General features: G+C 41.4%; 1 protein-coding gene and 1 pseudogene across 7 annotated transcripts in view; both read right to left on the bottom strand.

Annotated features, from left to right (window-relative positions):
- The window catches only part of MRTFA (myocardin related transcription factor A), a 208093-nt gene that overhangs the window by 121574 nt on the left and 66408 nt on the right, over positions 1-20111 (bottom strand). For 5 of the 6 annotated variants that reach the window (XM_078334601.1, XM_008990884.5, XM_078334625.1 and 2 more), the window contains one exon: positions 6154-6415. In XM_078334601.1, the coding sequence (XP_078190727.1) occupies positions 6154-6415 (262 nt within the window). Of the gene's footprint in view, positions 1-6153; positions 6416-8373; positions 8418-20111 lie in introns of all 6 variants that reach the window. The other variant, XM_078334618.1, reaches the window with a different exon arrangement.
- Positions 6298-20111, bottom strand: part of LOC144577379 (large ribosomal subunit protein uL4 pseudogene) — a 34058-nt pseudogene continuing 20244 nt past the window's right edge. The window contains exon 2 of the transcript XR_013521126.1: positions 6298-6415. The product of XR_013521126.1 is annotated as a large ribosomal subunit protein uL4 pseudogene (transcript). The remainder of the gene's footprint in view (positions 6416-20111) is intronic.

Raw genomic sequence — 20111 nt, forward strand, 5'->3', positions numbered from 1 at the left:
GTGAAAAACAAATGGGTACTTCTTAAATCTTTCATAAAGGAGGAGAAAACGCACTGTGAAAGAGGAACTACTAAGTCCCTTTTCACTCCCATTCTCCTGCTTACTTTTCTTTACATAGCTCTTCCAATCCTATCCAGCACCTGAGATTACAGACACACATAGAACTCCATCTTCGTATCTCTCACAACAATATCTGAGATCAGCAACAACAGTTAGAAAATAAAATTTTTGTAAAAGGTAACATTTATAATAGCAATAAAATATATGAACCATCTAAAAATAAATCTAACAAAAGACATGTAAGATCATCAGAGAAAAATTTTAAAAACCCATTGAGAGACCTTACAAAAGATTTAAGTGAAAAAAATACATATTTACAGTGTAATACTCTAAAAAGGTCAGTTCTTCCTAAATTAGTTCATAGATATAATGCAATTCCAATCAAAATCCCACAGTGATTTTAAAATTTAGATGGAAATGCAAAGACCAAGAATAGACAAGAATGAAACTCTTGAAAAAGAACAAGGTGGGAAGACTTACTTCTCCCATACAACAGGGCTTATTACAGTTATCATAATTAAAACTGTGAGGGCAGGCATACACAAATAGCCCAATGAAACCAAATAACGAGCTCACAAACATACCCACATACATAAGTCCCTGATATACAAAAGAGGTAGCTCTGTTGATTAGTGGGGAAAGAAGAATATTTTCAATAAATGGGAATCCACTTGGGAAAAATTGTCTTAGCTTATTCCCATATGAAAAATTATTTCCAGAAACGTAAGACACAAAACTCACAAACCATAAAAATATGTTAAATTTAGAAATTCCTTTTGTGTTTTGTTTGTTTTGAGATAGGGTTTTGCTCTGTCTCCCAGGCTACAATACAATGGAGTGATTACAGCTCCTAACCTTGAACTCCTGGGCTCAAGCAATCCTTCTGCCTTAGTCTCCCGAATAGGTGGAACTATAGGCATGTACCACCATGCCCAGCTCATTTTTTTAGGCAATGGGGTCTTGCTATGTTGCCCAGACTGGTCTTGAACTCCTGGCCTCAAGCCTTCCTCCAGCCTTGACCTCCCAAAGCATTGGGATTACAGGCAGGAGATACTATAGCCAGCTAAATTTAGAGATTCTTAATCAAAAGACAGGATAAAGAGAAAGAAAAAGGCAAATCACAAAGTGGGAGAAGATGTCTGCAATACATTTAAGCAACAACAAATTACTATTCCGAATATTTAAAGAACTCTTATTCAAGAAAAAAACAAGTACAATAGAAAGAATAGGCAAAAGACTTACTTGCCACTTCACAAAAAAGGAAATACAGGCCAGGGCCAGCATCGGCAATACAGCAAGACTGTCTATACAAAATATAAAAAAAAGATCCAGGCATGGTGGCACACTCCTGTAGTCCCAACTACTCAGGAGGCTGAGGCGGGGGGATCATTTTAGCCCAAGAGATCGAGGCTGCAGTGAGCACTGTATTCCAGCCTAGGCAACACAGCAAGACGTTGTCTCAAATAATAATAATTATAATAACTGGTAAAAGAAATCACTTTCCATTATGATATACTGATTGAATGGATGCCAGAACTCCCTGAGCTGAAGCCTAAGGACTTAGTTCATTAGACAGATGTTTCCAGGCTAAAATATACCTTAAAAGTTTTTATCAACATTTCACAATGGCCAGTAAAGTTTGGGTTAACCAAAGGCACCTCCCCTCTTTAAGGCTCCAAGTTCCTCTGTTTAGGTAATGAAGGTGTCAGGACCTTGATTGCCTAGTGCCCCATAGAGACCTCTGCTAACCTACTGATTTTTTTTTTCTTTTTTGAAACAGAGTCTCCCTCTTGTCATCCAGGCTGGAGTGCAATGGTGTGATCTTGGCTCACTGCAACCTCCGCCTCCCCAGTTCAAGTGATTCTCCTTTCTCAGCCTCCTAAGTAACTGGAATTACAGGCACCTACCATCACACCCAGTTAATTTTTTGTATTTTTAGTAGAAAAGAGGTTTCACCATGTTGGCCAGGCTGATCCTGAACTCCTGACCTCAAATGATCTGCCCACCTTGGCCTCCCAAAGTGCTGGGATTACAGGCGTGAGCCGCCGCACCAGGCCACCACTGAATTTCTATATAATACACGCTTCTATGTGAAACAGATCAAAGAAGTACATTTCTCACTCCACTCTCTCAACACATGGTATACCCATTCAATAAATGGGAATCCACTTGAAAAAGTACCTCCTCTGACACTAGAATTTATTCTGTTCTAGAACTCCACACTTTCCAATTTCACAATCTTCTCAAATATTTTCCATTTCGGCCCCTATCATTACCTCCCAACATATGACCATGCAAAAAATCTCCTGTAAAATATAACAATCTTCGTACCAGCCTCTTTCTTCCAGAGCTGAATGCTGGAGAGTAACAAAATTTAAGAGGTAGGTAGAGAAAGATAGCAAAAGGTCGGAATGGCAAAGCGAGTGGTTGGAAATGTAGAGTTTAAAAAGCCAGGAAAGGGTAAGTCACAGATATCCCTGGAGGAAGAGTTTCAAGTTGACAACTATGTCAAATGATGCAAAGAGGTCAAGTAGCATAAAGACTACAGAGGGCTTATTTGATCTACAACAAAAAGAACACAAATTTGGCAATGGCAGTTTCTGAAGACAGGTGGTGACAGAAGCCATAAAGCAGTTTCTGGAATATGAGAAAGTAGAGAGAATAACTGTAAACTATTCTTTCAGGAGCTTAAAGACTAAGGAAAGGTTAGAGTTGTTGGGAAAGATTTCAGTTAGTTTAAATGCTACGTGGAAAAACTTCAGAGAAAAAGGCTGAAGATGCACAAATACCTTGGGCCCAACAGCAACAGCTGCCTTCTACTCTACTAAGAAAACAGAGTTCTTACCTGTAGTAGAACAAACAAGTAAACCATTCACTGGGTATATGCCGGGAATAAAATAAAGTTTCTGCCCTCAGGAAATATACTATTTAAGAGGGAAAAAATAGACAAAACACACACACACACACACACACACACACACACGCACACACACACACAAAGATAGTAAGTGCTTTGAAGAAAAATCAGGATAGAGAGTAACAGGAAGTGCTACTTTAGAGAAGACAGGAAGGCCTTACTGAGGAAATGACATTTGCACAAGAACTGCAACAAAGGCACAGCAAGTACAAGGCCCTGGGACAGGAACATGTCTGATGTGTTCAAAAAATAGCAAGAAGTCAGTGTGCCTGGGAGCTAGGGGACAAGGGTAAGAAACTACATTAGAGAGAGGCCGGGTATCCGGGTATAGTGGCTCACATCTGTAATCTCAGCACTTGTAGGACAAGGCAGGCAAATAACTTGAGGTTAGGAGTTCAAGACCAGCCTGGCCAATATGGTGAAACCTCGTCTCTACTCAAAATAATTTTTAAAATCTGGGCATGGTGGTATATGCCTATAATCCCAGCTACTCGGTGGATGAGTAACAAGAATCACTTGAACCTGAGAGGCAGAAGTTGTAGTGAGCTGAAATCACACCACTGCATTCCAGCCTGGGTGACAGGGCAAGACTGTCTCCTCTCCCCACCAAAAAAAAAGAGAAATAATATCAGAGAGAATATGAAGGCCACATCATAAGTACTATGATTTCATCATAAGCCTCACAGAAAGGCATTGAAGAGTTTTGAGAGTAGTGAAGCAGTGTCTGATTTCCGTTTTCAAAGGCTCACGCATTGCTGCTCGAAGAATTCCAATTACAATACAGGGTGATAAAATAGGTTCATAAAGGGCAACTGGGGCACAGTGGCTCACGCCTGTAATCCCAGCTCTGTGGGAAGCTGAGGCAGGGGTTAGGGTGGGGAGATGGGATCACCTAAGGTCAGAAGTTTCAGACCAGCCTGGCCAACATGGTGAAATCTGTCTCTACTAAAAAAACAAAAATCATCCGGGCATGGTGGCACATGTCTGTAATTCCAGCTATTCAGGAGGCTGAGGCACAAGAATCACTTGAACCTGGGAGGCAGAGGTTGTCAAGAGCCAAGATCACGCCACTGAACTCCAGCCTGGGCGACTGAAGGAGACATCGTCTCAAAAAAAAAGCAAGGGCAACTGGGAAAACCAAAAGAGGGGCATCTAACACTAAATATGTTAGGAAAGACTTCAAGAAGAGTGAGGGAGAGAAAGGGTATCCCAAACAAAGGCCACAGACCAGCCTGGGCAACATGGTAAAACCTTGTCACTAAAAATACAAAAATTAGCCATTAATGATGGCACATGCCTGTAATCCCTGCTACTCGGGTGGCTAAGGCAGGAAAATCATTTGAACCCAGGAGATGGGCGCTGCAGTGAGCCAAGATCACACCACTGCATTCCAGCCTGGGCAACAGAGTGAGACTCTGTTGCAAAAAAAAATTAAATTTAAATTTAAAAATTAGATTGATAGATGGATAGTTGGATATCCATGTTATAAAGCAAGTTTTATAAAATGTTAATGGTAGAATCTAAGAGATGAGTGTGCAGGTATTCATTGTAAAATTCTTCCTACTTCTGTCTTTTTTTTCTATTTTATGTTTAAAATTTTTCATGATAAAATGTTGGAGGTAAAAATCCCAAAGGGTTTTTCCGTTTTGGGTTTTTTTTTTTTTTTTTTTGCACAACTTGATAAGCCAATTCTAAAATAATGAAAAATTAAAATGGTAATAGCCAAGACAACTTTGAAAAACAAGGTAAGGAGAGAGAGACGTGTCCTAACAGACAGAAAGACTAATTATTAGGCAATAACTAAAAGAAGATAGGACTAACACAGAGATGGACAGAAAGACCAAAGAATAGAGAGCCTAGAAACTAACTCAGGCACACATAGATTACAGCAGGCATTAAAGATCAGTAGGAAAAAGTAGAACCATTCAGTAATAACAGCTTGAATTAGACGAAAATAGAGAATATCTTTAACTTAGAGGGAAAATCAATACCGATCAATAAACACAAGTTCCTGAAGAACACATAATATATTTTTCTCTCATTTATATATGGGTCTAAAACATGAGAAACAACATTATATATTGCTTAAGAATATATTCACATGGGAAAAGAATACAGACATATTTGGCAATGAAATACCAAATTCAAGTCAGTAGTTACCTTCAGGGGTAATGAAGATTTATGCAAAGTACGTAAGTTGGGTGGTACTTGAACACACAAGTATTTTCCATACTGTTCTTTATACCTTTTTTCCAATCTTAAGTATTTTATAACAAATTATAATTTTTTGAATTAAAAAAAGTTTGAGGTATAAGTACGTGGTTTTTAAACAGTACTTAACACAGTTTAATGGGCTGGAAAAAATACTAGAAATAGGGAAATAACAGAAGATGTTAAAACAAAGAGAAAAAGACTAGATTCTGCAAAGCCTTATAAAACATGCCAAGAAATTTATTCATTTATTTACTTATTTATTTGAGAGAGTCTCGTTCTGTTACCCAGACTATAGTGCAGTGGCACAATCTCGGCTCACCGTAACCTCTGTCTCCTGGGTTCAAGCAATCCTCCCACCTCAGCCCCCGCTAGTAGCTGGGACTACAGGCATGTGCCAACACACCCGGTTAATTTTTGTATTTTTAGCAGAGACAGGGTTTCACCATGTTAACCAGGCTGGTCTCAAACTCCTGATCTCAGGTGATCTGTGCACCTTGGCCTCCCAAAGTGCTGGGATTACAGGCATGAGTCACTGCACCCGGTAAGAAATTTATTTTCCTTTTGTTTCATCCCACAAGGCAATCACCGCAAAGTTTTAAGCTAGGAAGTTTAAAAGATTACTCTGACAAGGCTATATGATAGAGTATGTTTCCTAATGACAGAGGTTTGTTTACCATTTAATAGTTTATAATACACTGCTATTAGTGAATATATATGCTGAATTAATAAATTTATGGAAGAAATGGGATGAGGAAAGCAGAGAAATTAGAAAGAAATTATAATAATCCAGGCAGGAAATGTTATATTTACAATGATCACATTAACTTACAGCTATCTCTCTATTTTATGAGAAATATTAAGATTATAAGAAACTTTCAAGGAACCTGAAACTAAGGATCTATAACATAAACATGAAGATCCTGGTTCAAATTAGGGAAAGGAATAATTCTGTATCTACTCACCATTCTTCCGCTCACTAAGTGGAGGCAAATTGGGATTCCTGCCAGGGTGGAGGCCTAGGGTCAGCTCGGGCTGCAAGGAGAGCTCCTGCAGTTCATTGGCAACAGCTTCACTCTGGGGACTGGGTGCCGCAGATAGGGAAACAAGCACTGGTTCATCATCATTTTCGCCGGCCCCTCCTCCGTCCAGCCCATTCACAGCAATGACGGAAGGGGGCAGGCACACCACACTGGAGAAATCCACTTTGGCTTTCGTGATGGCTACCTGGAAATGGAAGAATAAATGAAAAGTTTAGATGGGACCATGACAATATGGTTTGGCAGTGTCCCCATCCAAATCTCATCTTGAATTATAGTTCCCATAATTCCCACAGGTCATGGGAGGGACTCGGTGGGCGGTAACTGAATCATAGGGGTAGCTACCTCTTTGCTATTCTCATGAGTTCTCACAAGATCTGATGGTTTTATAAGGGGCTTTTCTCCTTTTGCTCAGCACTTCTCCTTCCTGACACCACGTGAAGAAGGACATGTTGCTTCCCCTTCCACCATGATTGTAAGTTTCCTAAGGCCTCCCCAGCCCTGTGGAACTGTGAGTCAGTTAAACCTCTTTCCTTTATAAACTACCCAGTCTCAGGCAGTTCTTTACAGCAATGTGAGAACAGACTAATATGGTAAACTGATACTGACAGAGTGGGATGCTGCTGTAGGGATACCTGAAAACGTGGAAGCAACTTTGAAACTGGGTAACAGGCAGTGTTTGGAACAGTTTGGAGGGCTCAGAAGAAGACAGGAAAACGTGAAAAAGTCTGAAACTTCCTAGAGACTTGTTGAATGGCTTTGACCAAAATGCTGACAGTGATATAGACAATGAAGTACAGTATGAGATGGTCTCAGATGGAGATAAGCAACTTGTTGGGAACTGAAATAAAGGTGATTCTTATCATCCTTTAGCAAAGAAACTGGTGACATTTTGCCCCTGCTCTAAAGATCTTTGGAACTTTGAACTTGAGTGAAATGATTTAGGGTATCTGGCAGAGGATATTTCTAAGCAGTGAGGCATTCAAGAGGAAGGAGAGCATAAAAATTTAGAAAATTTACAGCATGACAAGGCAATAGAAAAGAAAAACCCATTTTCTGGGAAGAAATTCAAGCCAGCTGCAGAAATTTGCGTAAGTAAGAGGGAGCTGAATGTTAATCACCAAGACAATGGGTGGGGAAAATGTCTCCAAGACATGTCAGAGACCTTCACACCAGCAGCTCAAAAGCCTAGGTGGGAAAAATGGTTTCATAGGCTGGGCCCAGGGCCCTCCTGCTCTGTGCAACCTGAGAACATGGTGCCCCTGAGTCCCAGCTGCTTGAGCTGCAGCCACGACTAAAAGGAGTCAAGGTACAGCTCAGGCTGTGGCTTCAGGGGGTGTAAGCCCAAAGCCTCAGCAGCTTCCATGGGGTGTTGAGCCTGCGGGTGCACAGAAGTCTAGAACTGAGGTTTGGGAACCTCCACCTAGATTTCAGAGGTTGTACGGAAACACTTGGTTGTCCAGGAAGTTTGCTGCAGAGGTGCAGCCCCCATGGAGAACTTCTGCTAGGGCAGTACGGAAGGGAAATGTGGGGACAGAGTCCCCACACAGAGTCCTCACTGGGGCACTGCCTAGCAGAGCTGTGAGGTCACCATCCTCCAGACCCCAGAATGGTATGTCCACCAATACCAGGAAAAGTTGTAGACACTCAACATCAGCCCATGAAAGCAGCCAGGAGTAAAGCTGTACTCTGCAAAGCCACAGGGGCAGAGCTGCCCAAGGCCATACAAACCCACCTCTTACATCAGCATGACCTGGATGTGAGACATGGAGTCAAAGAAGATCATTTCAGAGCTTTAAGATTTGACTTTCCCGCTGGATTGTGGACTGGTGTGGGGCATGTAGCCCCTTTGTTTTGGCCAATTTCTCCCCTTCAGAATGGGTGCAAATATACCGAATGCCTGTACCCCCACTGTATCCAGGAAGCAACTAACTTGCTTTTGATTTTACAGGCTCATAGGTGGAAGAGACTTGTCTCGTCTCAGATGAGACTTTGGACTTGGACTTCTGGGTTAATATGGAATGAGCTAAGACTTTGGGGGACTCCTGGAAATACATGATGTGTTTTGAAATGTGAAGATCTGTGATTTGGGAGGGGCCAAGGCCAGAATTATATGGTTTGACTGTGTCCCCACCCAAATCTCACCTTGAACTGTAGTTCCCATAATCCTCATGTATTGTGGGAGGGACCTGGTGGGAGATAAGTAAATCATGGGGGTGATTACCTCCATGCTGTTCTCATGATAGTGAGTGAGTTATCACAAGATCTAATGGTTTTATAAAGTGTTTTCCCCTTTTGCTTGGCACTTCTTCCTGCTGCCTTGTGAAGAAGGATGTTTTCGCTTCCCCTTCTACCATGACTGTAAATTTCCTGAGGTCTCCCAAACCCTGCGGAAATGTGAGTCAATTAAACCTCTCTCCTTTAAAAACTACCCAATCTCTGGCAGTTCTTTACAGCAGCCTGAGAACGGATTAATATACATAAAGAAACTATGCTACTGGAGTATATACTGATACTAATATTATAAATTACATCACTGATACACTACCATTATTCTTAAAAGCTTTTTGTAAAGTAAGCTAGCAGCCACTGCTTTCCAGACCCCCAAATGGTAGAGCCACCTGCAGCATGCAACCTCAGTGTGGAAAAACCACAGAGGCAGAGCTGCCCAAGACTTTGGGAACCCCCACTTTATATCAGTGTACCCAGAATGTGGGACATGGAGTCCTTTTGGAGCTTTAAGATTTAATGACTGCCCTGCTGGGTTTCAGACTTGCATGGGGCCTGTAGCCCCTTTCTTTTGGCCAATTTCTCCCTTTTGGAATGGAAATGTTTACTCAATGCCTGTATCCCCATTTTATCTTTGAAGTAAGTAACTTGTCTTTGATTTTACAGGCTCATAGGTGGAAGGAACTTATCTCCAGATAAGACTTTGGACTTCTGAGTTAATGCTGCAATGAGTTAAGACTTTGGGGAACTACTGAGAAGAAATAATTGTATTTTGAAATGTAAGGAGGACATGAGACTTGGGGTACTAGAGGCAGAATGATATGATTCTGATATTTGTCCCACCCAAATCTCATATTGAAATGCAGTCCCCAGTGTTGGCGGTAGGGTCTGATGGGAGATATTTGGGTCATGGGGGCAGATCCCTCATGGATTGGTGCTGTCCTTGTGATAGTGAGTGAGTTCTTGCAAAATCTAGTTGTTTAAAAGTGTGTGGCACTGCCACCCTTCTTCCTCTTGCTCCTGCTCTTGCCCTGTGACATGCCTGCACCTGCTTCACCTTCCACCGTGAGTAAAAGCTCCCTTGATGGCATCATCCTTGTACAGCCTTGCAAAACCATGAACCAATTAAACTTCATAAATTTAAAAAAATACACACACACACCCCTACTGAATCCTATGCGGTTAATAAGAATAATTTTTATAAAGCATTTCTAATGTGGGAAATGCTTATTGTAAAGCCACATTTAAGAAAAGATATAAAACTGCATACTCATATATTAAAATATTACACAAAGAAGAAGTATTTTAAGAAGTATACCAAGACACAAAAGAGGGGTTCTGTTTGATTGGAAAATGAAAAATTTTTCTTTAAGGTTCCGAATTTTCTCTAAAATACTTACATGGTTTTTATAATGAAAAGACTATAGTTTCTGATCTATAAAGTGAGATTCCCTGGGCATTCCTTGCAAACATTGCTGAGGACTTTAATTTGCTTTAGCTGAAGAAACCAACAAAATATTAACAGCCGTGAAGAAAGGCACTAAAAACTAGAAAGACTATTATAATCTACCTTCAAGTAAACCAATAGTGTGCCCAAACGTGACTGTAGTTCTGGTTGATACATCTCATAGAATATAAACTGGATTGGAAAAGATCTAGATAAGAGGAATTATAATGAGGGATATGATATTCTGAAGAAAAAGGATATTAAGGACTCTCTACTCCAAAAAAGACTGGAAGAAGACTTAAGGGAGATGAGTTCAACAAAAATATTTGGAACTCAACATTCTCAGGGGTACTATGGGTAAACAATGGGAAAGGGTTTCTTTTGGGGTTTGAACAATTTTAGAAATTACAAAACAACAAATGTCTACTAAGAAAATTCAGAATCTAGGGGCTGGGCGCAGTGGCTCACGCCTATAATCCCAGCACTTTGGGAGGCCGAGGCAGGTGGATCACGAGGTCAAGAGATAGAGACCATCCTGGTCAACAAGGTGAAACCCCGTCTCTACTAAAAATACAAAAATTAGCCGGGCATGGTGGTGCGCGCCTGTAGTTCCAGCTACTCAGGAGGCTGAGGCAGGAGAATTGTGTGAACCCAGGAGGCGGAGGTTGCAGTGAGCCGAGATCGTGCCATTGCACTCCAGTCTGGGTAACAACAGCGAAACTCCATCTCAAAAAAAAAAAAAAAAAAAAAAAAGAAAAGAAAATTCAGAATCTAAACTTCAAATAATTCTTTTCCATCTCATCTATGATTTTTTATGGTTTTAAACCACATCTCTGTGTACACTGAGTAAAAACAACTGTTATACAGGATTAATCTATCTGGCTCTGTATTCTCTGTCATTGACTCTGAAAGAGCAGGTTTGCTTCTTTTAACAGCAAGCAGTCTTTCAGACTAAAAAAAGACTTCAATTTTATGACATTCAAGGACCCCTTGAGAACTAACCTCCTTATTCTAAAAGAAAATAGGAAAAAAATGGTATTCAAACTTCAGCCTTAGAAAGAATAATTTCACATAGAATAACAGGTTTTCAATAAACAGCTGTTAAATCGTTATGGATAGTTAAGAGTTCATACCTTGGGGTTTTGTCCTGTTGCCCTAGGCCGGTCTTGAACTCCCGGTCTCAAGTGATCCACCTGCCTTGGTCTTCCAAAGTGCTAGATTTACAGGCATGAGCTCTCTGTATCCAGCCTTTTTTTTGGCCGGGGGAGGGGTGAGTGGGGAGTGGAGGGGTGGAGAGACAGGGTCTCACTCTGTTGCCCAGGCTAGGGTGCAGTGGCATGATCATAGCTCACTTGAATTCCTGGGCTCAAGTGATCTTCCCACATCAGCCCCACAAGTAGCTAGGAATACAGGCATACCACCAACCCCTACTTTTTTTGTGTGGGGGGGCGGGGGGGGGAGGTCGAGGAGACAGGAGGTTTTGTTATGTTGCCCAGGCTGATCTCAAACTCCTGGCCTCAAGTGATCCTCCTACCTAAATCTCCCAAAGTGCTGGGATTACAAGAATGAGCCCCTGAGCTTTGCCAAAGCCATATATTCTTTAAAATGAAGTAAATTATTTAATTTACTTTTCACTAATTCAGAACAAACTTCTTCCTATTATTTTGAATCAGATAATAATTATTGCTGGGATTCAGAGACTTAACATTTACATGTATTACTGTTCCCAACAGATAATAACGATCCATCACATGGTATCAATATTTTTCTAACGAAGCATGAAGTTAAACTTCATGAGCTGGTGATGCTCATGAAGCATCTGGTATGCACTTAGTGAACACAAACAGTTATTTCTAGAAAATGATTTAAAGAAACTTCATAAAAAATGGCCCCCAAAAGAAAGTCAATCTAAGTGTAAGTCCAACGCCAGGCATGAAGAGAAGATAAAGTTTTGTTTTTTTTTTGAGATGCAGTCTTGCTCCATCACCCAGGCTGGAGTGCTGTGGTGCGATTTTGGCTCACTGCAACCTCCACCTCCCAGGTTCAAGTGATTCTCATGTCTCAGCCTCCAGAGTAGCTGCGATTGCAGGCATGTACCACCACACCTAATTTTTGTGTTTTCAGTAGACACGGAGTTTCACCATGTTGGCCAGGTTGGTCTCAAACTCCTGACCTCAGGTGATCCACCCGCCATGGCCTCCCAAAGTGCTATATAGGCATGAGCCACTGCATCTGGTGGAGAAAGTTTTTAAAAAAATAATGTTCAAGCATTCCTATACACCAATAACAGACTTAAAGAGAGCCAAATCAAGAACGAATTGCCATTCACAACTGCTACAAAGAGAATAAAATACCTAGGAATACAACTAACAAGGAATATAAAGGACCTCTTCAAGTAGAACTACAAACCACTGCTCAACAAAATAAGAGAGGACACAAACAGATGGAGAAACATTCCATGTTCATGGTTAGGAAGAATCAATATCGTGAAAATGGCCATACTGCCCAAAGTAATTTACAGATTCAATGCTATCCCCATCAAGCTACCAATGACCTTCTTCACAGAACTGGAAAAAACTACCTTAAACTTCATATGGAACCAAAAGAGAGCCTGTATAGCCAAGTCAATTCTAAGTAAAAAGAACACAGCAGGAGGCATCACACTACCGGACTTCAAATTATACTACAAGGCTACAGTAATCAAAACAGCATAGTACTGGTACCAAAACAGAGATATAGACCAATGGAACAGAACAGAGGCATCGGAGGCAACACAACATATCTACAACCATACAATCTTTGATAAACCTGACAAAAACAAGCAATGGGGAAAGGATTCCCTGTTTAATAAATGGTGTTGGGAAAACTGGCTAGCTATGTGCAGAAAGCAGAAACTGGACCCCTTCCTGACACCTTACACTAAAATTAACTCCAGATGGATTAAAGACTTAAACATAAGCCCTAACACCATAAAAACCCTAGAAGAAAATCTAGGCAAAACCATTCAAGACATAGGAGTAGGCAAGGACTTCATGACCAAAACACCAAAAGCATTGGCAACAAAAGCCAAAATAGACAAATGGGACCTAATCAAACTCCACAGCTTCTGCACGGCAAAAGAAACAGTCATTAGAGTGAATCGGCAACCAACAGAATGGGAAAAAATTTTTGCAGTTTACCCATCTGACAAAGGGCTGATATCCAGAATTTACAAAGAACTCAAACAGATTTACAAGAAAAAAACAAACAAGCCCATTAAAAAGTGGGCAAAGGATATGAACAGACACTTTACAAAAGAAGACATACATGAGGCCAACAAACATAGGAAAAAATGCTCATCATCATTGGTCATTAGAGAAATGCAAATCAAAACTACATTGAGATACTACCTCATGCCAATTAGAATGGCGATCATTAAAAAATCTGGAGACAACAGATGCTGGAGAGGATGTGGTGAAATACTGCTGGTGGGAGTGTAAATCAGTTCAACCATTGAGGAAGACAGTGTGGGGATTCCTCAAGGACCTAGAAATAGAAATTCCATTTGACCCAGCAATCTCATTACTGGGTATATATCCAAAGGATTATAAATCATTCTACTGTAAGGACAGATGCACACAAATGTTCATTGCAGCACTGTTTACAATAGCAAAGACCTGGAATCAACCCAAATGCCCATCGATGATAGATTGGACAGGGAAAATGTGGCACATACACACCGTGAAATATTATGCAGCAGTCAAAAACGACAAGTTGGTGTCCTTTGTAGGGACATGGATGAACCTGGATGGAGAACGTCATTCTCAGCAAACTGACACAAGAACAGAAAATGAAATACCACATGTTCTCACTCATAGGCGGGTGGTAAACAATGAGAACACATGGACACAGGGAGGGAAGCACTACACACTGGGGTCTGTTGGGGGGAACAGGGGAGGGACAGCAAGGGGTGGGGAGTTGGGGAGAAATAGCACAGGGAGAAATGCCAGATATAGGTGCAGGGGAGGAAGCCAGCAAATCACACTGCCATGTGTGTACCTATGCAACTATCTTGCATGTTCTTCATATGTACCCCAAAACCTAAAATGCAATAAAAGAAATAATAATAATAATGTTTCAGCCAGGTGCGATGGTTCACACCTGTAATCCCAGCCGTTTGGGAGGCTAAGGTGGGCAGATAGCTAGAGCCTAGAAACTCAAGACCATCCTGGGCAACATAGCCAAACCCTGTCTCTACAAAACATATAAAAATTAGTGGGGCATGGTAGCATGTGCCTGCAGTCTCAGCTACTCGGGAGGCTAAGGTAAGAGGATCACCTCGACCCTAGGGAGGTTGAGGCTGCAGTGAGCTGTGACTGTGCCACTCCACTCCAGCCTGGGCAACAGAGTGAGACCCATCTTGGGGCGGGGTGGGGGAGGGTGGGAAAGATGTTTCTTAGAACACATACTTTGTTTTTTTTTTTAAAGACAGGGAGTTACTCAGCCATTCAAGCTAGAGTGCAATGGAATGATCATAGCTCACTGCAGCCTTAAATTCCTGGGCTCAAGTGATTCTCCCAAGTAGCTAAAACTATAGACGTGTGCCATCACATCTGACTATTTTTCACCTTTTTGTAGAGATGGGATCTCACTATGTTGCCCAGGCTGGTCTCAAACTCCTGGCATCAAGCAATTGCCCTACGTTGGCCTCTCAAAACGCTAGGATTACAACGCTGAGCCACTCTGCCCAACAACACATACATTTTCAACAGTTTAAAGAAAGGACTGGGTTGGGCACGGTGGTGGCTCACGCCTGTAATCCCAGCACTTTGGGAGGCCGAGGTGGGTGAATCACAAGGTCAGGAGTTCAAGACCAGCCTGGTCAACATAGTGAAACCGCGTCTCTACTAAAAACACAAAACATTAGCCAGGTGTGGTGGTGGACACCTGTAATCCCAGCTACTCAGGAGGCTGAGGCAGGATAATCACTTCAAACTGGGAGGCAGAAATTGCAGTGAGCCAAGATTGAGCCACCGCACTCCAGCCGGAACAACAGTATAAGACTCTGTCAAGAAAGAAAGAGAAAAAGAAAAAAGAAAAGAAAAGAGAAAAGAAAGGACACTTTGATACTATATTATGATGCAAAAAGAAAAGAAAGAAAATAGGAATATCAAATTATAGAACTGAACCATGATTATGCCTACCACTGCCCAGAATAAAAGAAATAAGCAATTTGAAAAACTGCTTCAGAATTTAACAGTTTTTTAATTAAGTTACATATTTACAGATTAAGGGCTTAAAGAGATTACTTAAAATTTACACACACACACACACACACACACACACATATATAAACATGTATGCATACAAACTCACACACTTTACCAAATATTTTTATTGTGTAAATTATATAGTGTTGGTGTTGTTTGTTAATTTAGGGATTTCAAAAGTTTCAGGATATATTCTTTAAAACACCAATATTAAACTATACTATAACAATAAAATCCTTCCATCAAGGTCATGAGGTAGGGGGTGGGAGGAAGAATACATAAAACAAGAGGGGCAGGATGTTGATAATATTAATTACTTAGAAATTCATTATGCTATTATCTCTCCATGTATCTATGTTTGATAACATGCTCATAATGTTTTTTAAAAAATAAGATTCTTCCATAGAACGATGGGAAGATTTAGTAAAACACAGCAAGGTTTCCTTAACCTTGACATCAGGAAATAGACCAGAAGTCAAATGTAAGCACTGACAAAAGAAAGACTAATTTGGCATAAAAAATACACTTTGGAAAGATTTATTTCTCTAACAAAAACACCACTCTCTATTTATTTTGAAAGAGCCCACAAGATAAAATCTTGTAAACTATGATATTCTAGAAACGAGACCAAAAATGTTGAGGTATGGCCATCATAGTTAAGTCCCCTTTACCAATTCCTGAATACTCTAATTTTATTTACTGTAAAACTTGCATCACTTTTTAGAGTTGCAATTTATAACCCTACTGAGTCTAAGATCAAACTTTCTTTTTTATCAAAAGATCACTAACTCCAGTTTCTGGGCTGCTGATTCACACATGATCAGTAGCAGCCAGAACAAAAACAACATGGGGGCAGGGTCATCTCCCACAACCCATCTGTTTCCCTCTTTTGCTGGCCTAATTACACCTCATCTTTTCTCCGCCCTACTCACTTTGGGGCTTTATGCCTTCTGCCTGTACAGAACAACATATGTACCTAGAAGCAGCAGCATGAAATGTGTTAGAAAAATGGAAGAGCGTAGACAGCTGACAACTCTAAAACATAAGCACTAGCACAGTTCTTTATTATGACCCATTACAGAAAAGTGGTTCTATGCAACCAAATGGTATGGTTCTTCTGAAAAATGTTTTTAAACGATTGGTATAAAAATTGTTTTTAATTAACTAATCAACTTTCTTTTAGCTGGACGTATTTTTACTTTAATTCTCCTTTATATATTTTAAATATAGTAAATCTCGAAAACTCTTACTGTCTAAGCAGGTATGTATGGGTAAGGGTAAGGTGGGTGTGGGCAGGTATGGGTATCTGTGTGTGTGTGCACGCGCGTGTGTTAAAATCTGGTATAAAGGAATTCAAATCAACTGAACAAGGGTTTCCTGAGAGCTTACTATATACATCCTAGGTACTGCCCTATGTCCTACAGTAGAAGATGAGGAAAACAGCCAGGTATGCCTGCAGTCCCAGTTACTTGGGAGGATGAGGCTGGAGAATTCCTTGAACCTGGTAGGTAGAGGATGCAGTGAGCCAAGACTGTATCACTGCACTACAGCCCAAGTGATAGAGTGAAACTGTCTCCAAAAAAAAAAAAAAAGTTACTGTAAAGAAGATAAGGGAAACATCAAGTCTTGGCTAATTAACTGTCCTCACATCTGTCTTTACCACCCCCATTATCTTCAGATACCTTAAAAACTACCAGGCTTTAGAGACGGCAAATAACAGGCCTTCCTATTACCTCTTCATCTTGGAAATCATCTAAAAAGGAGGAGTACAAGAATCAGAAAAACTTAACAAAACAATGGAAAGCAATTGGAAGAATAATGTGACAGATTAAAGATGCTGCAAATTATCTGACACTTCCCTCCCATTGATGGGTGGGGTTTATTTCCCTTCACCTTGAATCTGAGCTGGCCTCTGCCTTGACAAATCGAGAACAGTGAAAGTGATGGCATGCCAGTTCAGGATCTAGACTTTAAGAGGACTGGCAGCTTCTACCTTGGTCTCTTTGATCCCTGTGCCCCATGTAAGAAATCCAAATACCCTGATGGATCGATCTTTAAAAGAGGTCTGAGGCCTATACAAAAAGGCAGTGGGATCCAGCTGAGTCCAGTTTTCTAGACATCCCCAACAAGGTGCCAGGCATGTGAGCAAAGCCATCCTGGACACCCCAGATAAGCCTAGTTACCTGCTGAATGCCACAAAGAGATGCCACTTAACACTGTAGGGACAGGTTAACACCATAGGGAGCAGAAGAATCCCTAAGCTAAGCCACATCCAAAATCCTCACCCACAAAATTGTGATATAAAATAAATGGCATCAGACTTCTCAACAGCAACAGTGGAAACTAAATGACAGTGGAGTACTGCCTTCAAATTCTGAGAAAAAAAGTATTTTCAAACTAGAATTGCTTACACAGCTTAACAACTATCAGTCAAGTAGGAGGGCATTCCAAGTAATAAAAAATTTTACCTACCAAATAACCTTCCAGGAACTAAATCCATGATATGTTTCACCACAACTTAGGGAACAAACAAATAAAAAGAAGTGGGATCCAGGTAACAGCTCCAACACAGGAGAGAAAGAAACACGATTCCCAGGATGAAGGTGAAGACATTATCAGAGCAACAACTCAACAGCAGTCTAAGAAAGCCAGGAGTCCAGATTAGAGCCGAAGGACAAGAAACTAGGAAAATCTCAAGGAGGAAAAAAATTGTATCAATTATCTACTAGGCTTAATCATGTAGAAAATTCACTTTGAGACTGTAAAAGGAAATGGGAAGAATTAGTCATACTTATGAAGAAATTTAAGGCCAGGCATGATGGCTCATGCCTGTAATCCCAGAACTTTAGGAGGTTGAGGATGGCCAATCATTTGAGGTCAGGAGTTCAAGACCAGCATGACCAATATGGTGAAACCCCATCTCTACTAAAAACACACACAAAAAAAATAAAAATAAAAAATAAATAGCCAGGCATGGTGGTGCATGCCTATAATTCCAGCTACTCAGGAGGCTGAGGCAGAAGAATCAACTGAACCCAGGAGGCAGACACTGCGGTGAACCAAGATTGTGCCATTGTACTCCAGCCTGGGCAATGAGAGCAAAACTCCCATCTCGAGAAAAAAAAAAATAATAATACAAAATACAAAAAAAATTAGCCAGGCACGGTGGAGCATGCCTTTAGTCCCAGCTACTCAGGAGACTGAGGCAGGAGAATCGCTTGAATTCAGGAGGCAGAGGTTGCAGTGGGCCAAGACTGTGCCACTGAACTCCAGCTTGGGTGACAGAACAAGACTCTGTCTCAAAAAAACAAAACAACAAACACACAAAAAAAAAAAAAAACAGAAAAAGAAAAGTAAGCAAAAAATTTATTACAGGCAATCATCACCTCCAGAAAAAGAAAACATTACAAAAGAAAAGGAAAAGTAATTAAATCACAATACAGCTGAGTACGTTTGGTACATATCTATAGTCCAAGCTACTCAAGAGTCTGAGGCAGGAGGGTTGCTTGAGTCCTGGAGTTCAAATCCAGCCTGGGCAACATAGTGAGACTTTGTCCCTAAAAATAAGTATTTGACTAAATGGTGAATATTTACACATTTATAATAATATCAATAATGAACACAGATTTAACCCAAAATTATAACATAACCTCATTGGGAAGATGGCAGAACAGAAGTAGCTATGAGACAACTAAATTTTCTCCTACTATAATAGGTAGTCAGTAGATAAGATCTAAAATTGTTCAATCTAGAAACTTCTAAGTATTCTTAGAAGCATACTTAGAAACATGAAGGTGGTCTGGGCATATGGTGGCTTGCACCAGTAATTCCAGCACTTTGGGAGGCCAAGACAGACTGACTGCTTGACCCCAGAAATTTGAGACCAGCCTCGGAAACATGGCTAAACCAAGTCTCTTAAAAAACAAACAAACAAAAATTAGCTGGGCATGGTGGCACATACCTGTAGTCCCACCTACTCAGGAGGCTGAGGCAGGAGGACTGCTTGAGCCCACAAGGCAGAGGCTGCAGTGAGCTGAGATCTCATCACTGCACTGCAGGCAGTGTTGCAGTGCATGAGCCAGCCCCTGTCTGAAAGAGAGACGAAGGAAGGAAGGAAGGAAGGAAGGAAGGAAGGAAGGAAGGAAGGAAGGAAGGAAGGAAGGAAGGAAGGGAGGGAGGGAGGGAGGGAGGGAGGGAGAGGGGGGAGGGGGGAGGGGGGGAGGGGGAGGGAAGGGAAGGGGGAGGGAAGGGAAGGGGGAGGGAAGGGAAGGGAAGGGGGAGGGAAGGGAAGGGGGAGGGGAGGGGAGGGGAGGGGAGGGGAGGGGAGGGGAGGGGAGGGGAGGGGAGGGGAGGGGAGGGGAGGGAAGGGAAGGGAAGGGAAGGGAAGGGAAGGGAAGGGAAGGGAAGGGAAGGGAAGGGAAGGGAAGGGAAGGGAAGGGAAGGGAAGGGAAGGGAAGGGAAGGGAAGGGGAGGGGAGGGGAGGGGAGGGGAGGGGAGGGGAGGGAAGGGAAGGAGGGGAGGGAAGGGAAGGAGGGAGGCAGGGAGGGAGGTAGATAGATGGGGTGAATGATAGAAAAAACTAAAAAACAAGAATCTTAGGTGGCCGTCTCAAAGTAGTAAGATGCAGGGTAGAATTCTAGGTATCTACAGAATTCTCAACGAATTAGGTAGCCAATGGTGATACATATCCTTTGGTAACAGCCAATGGTGAAAAATAATTTATGGCCAGTCCATAAATTATTTGGCCTTTGGTCACTTCAGCTCCTCTTGGTAGTTCTACAGGGAATCAGTCATCCAAATCAGTCATCCAAATATTTCCTCTTCCCCCAACAAAAAGGATAACAGTAACAATATAACACCACCTCTTCAATTACAACAGTACAGGGCCCTTCACTATTTGCACCATTTCTCACCACTCCCCTTTATGCACACTCTAATCACAGGTACCGTTATGCAGC

The sequence above is a fragment of the Callithrix jacchus genome, chromosome 1 (assembly GCF_049354715.1).
Source record: "Callithrix jacchus isolate 240 chromosome 1, calJac240_pri, whole genome shotgun sequence".
Lineage (NCBI taxonomy): Eukaryota > Metazoa > Chordata > Mammalia > Primates > Cebidae > Callithrix > Callithrix jacchus.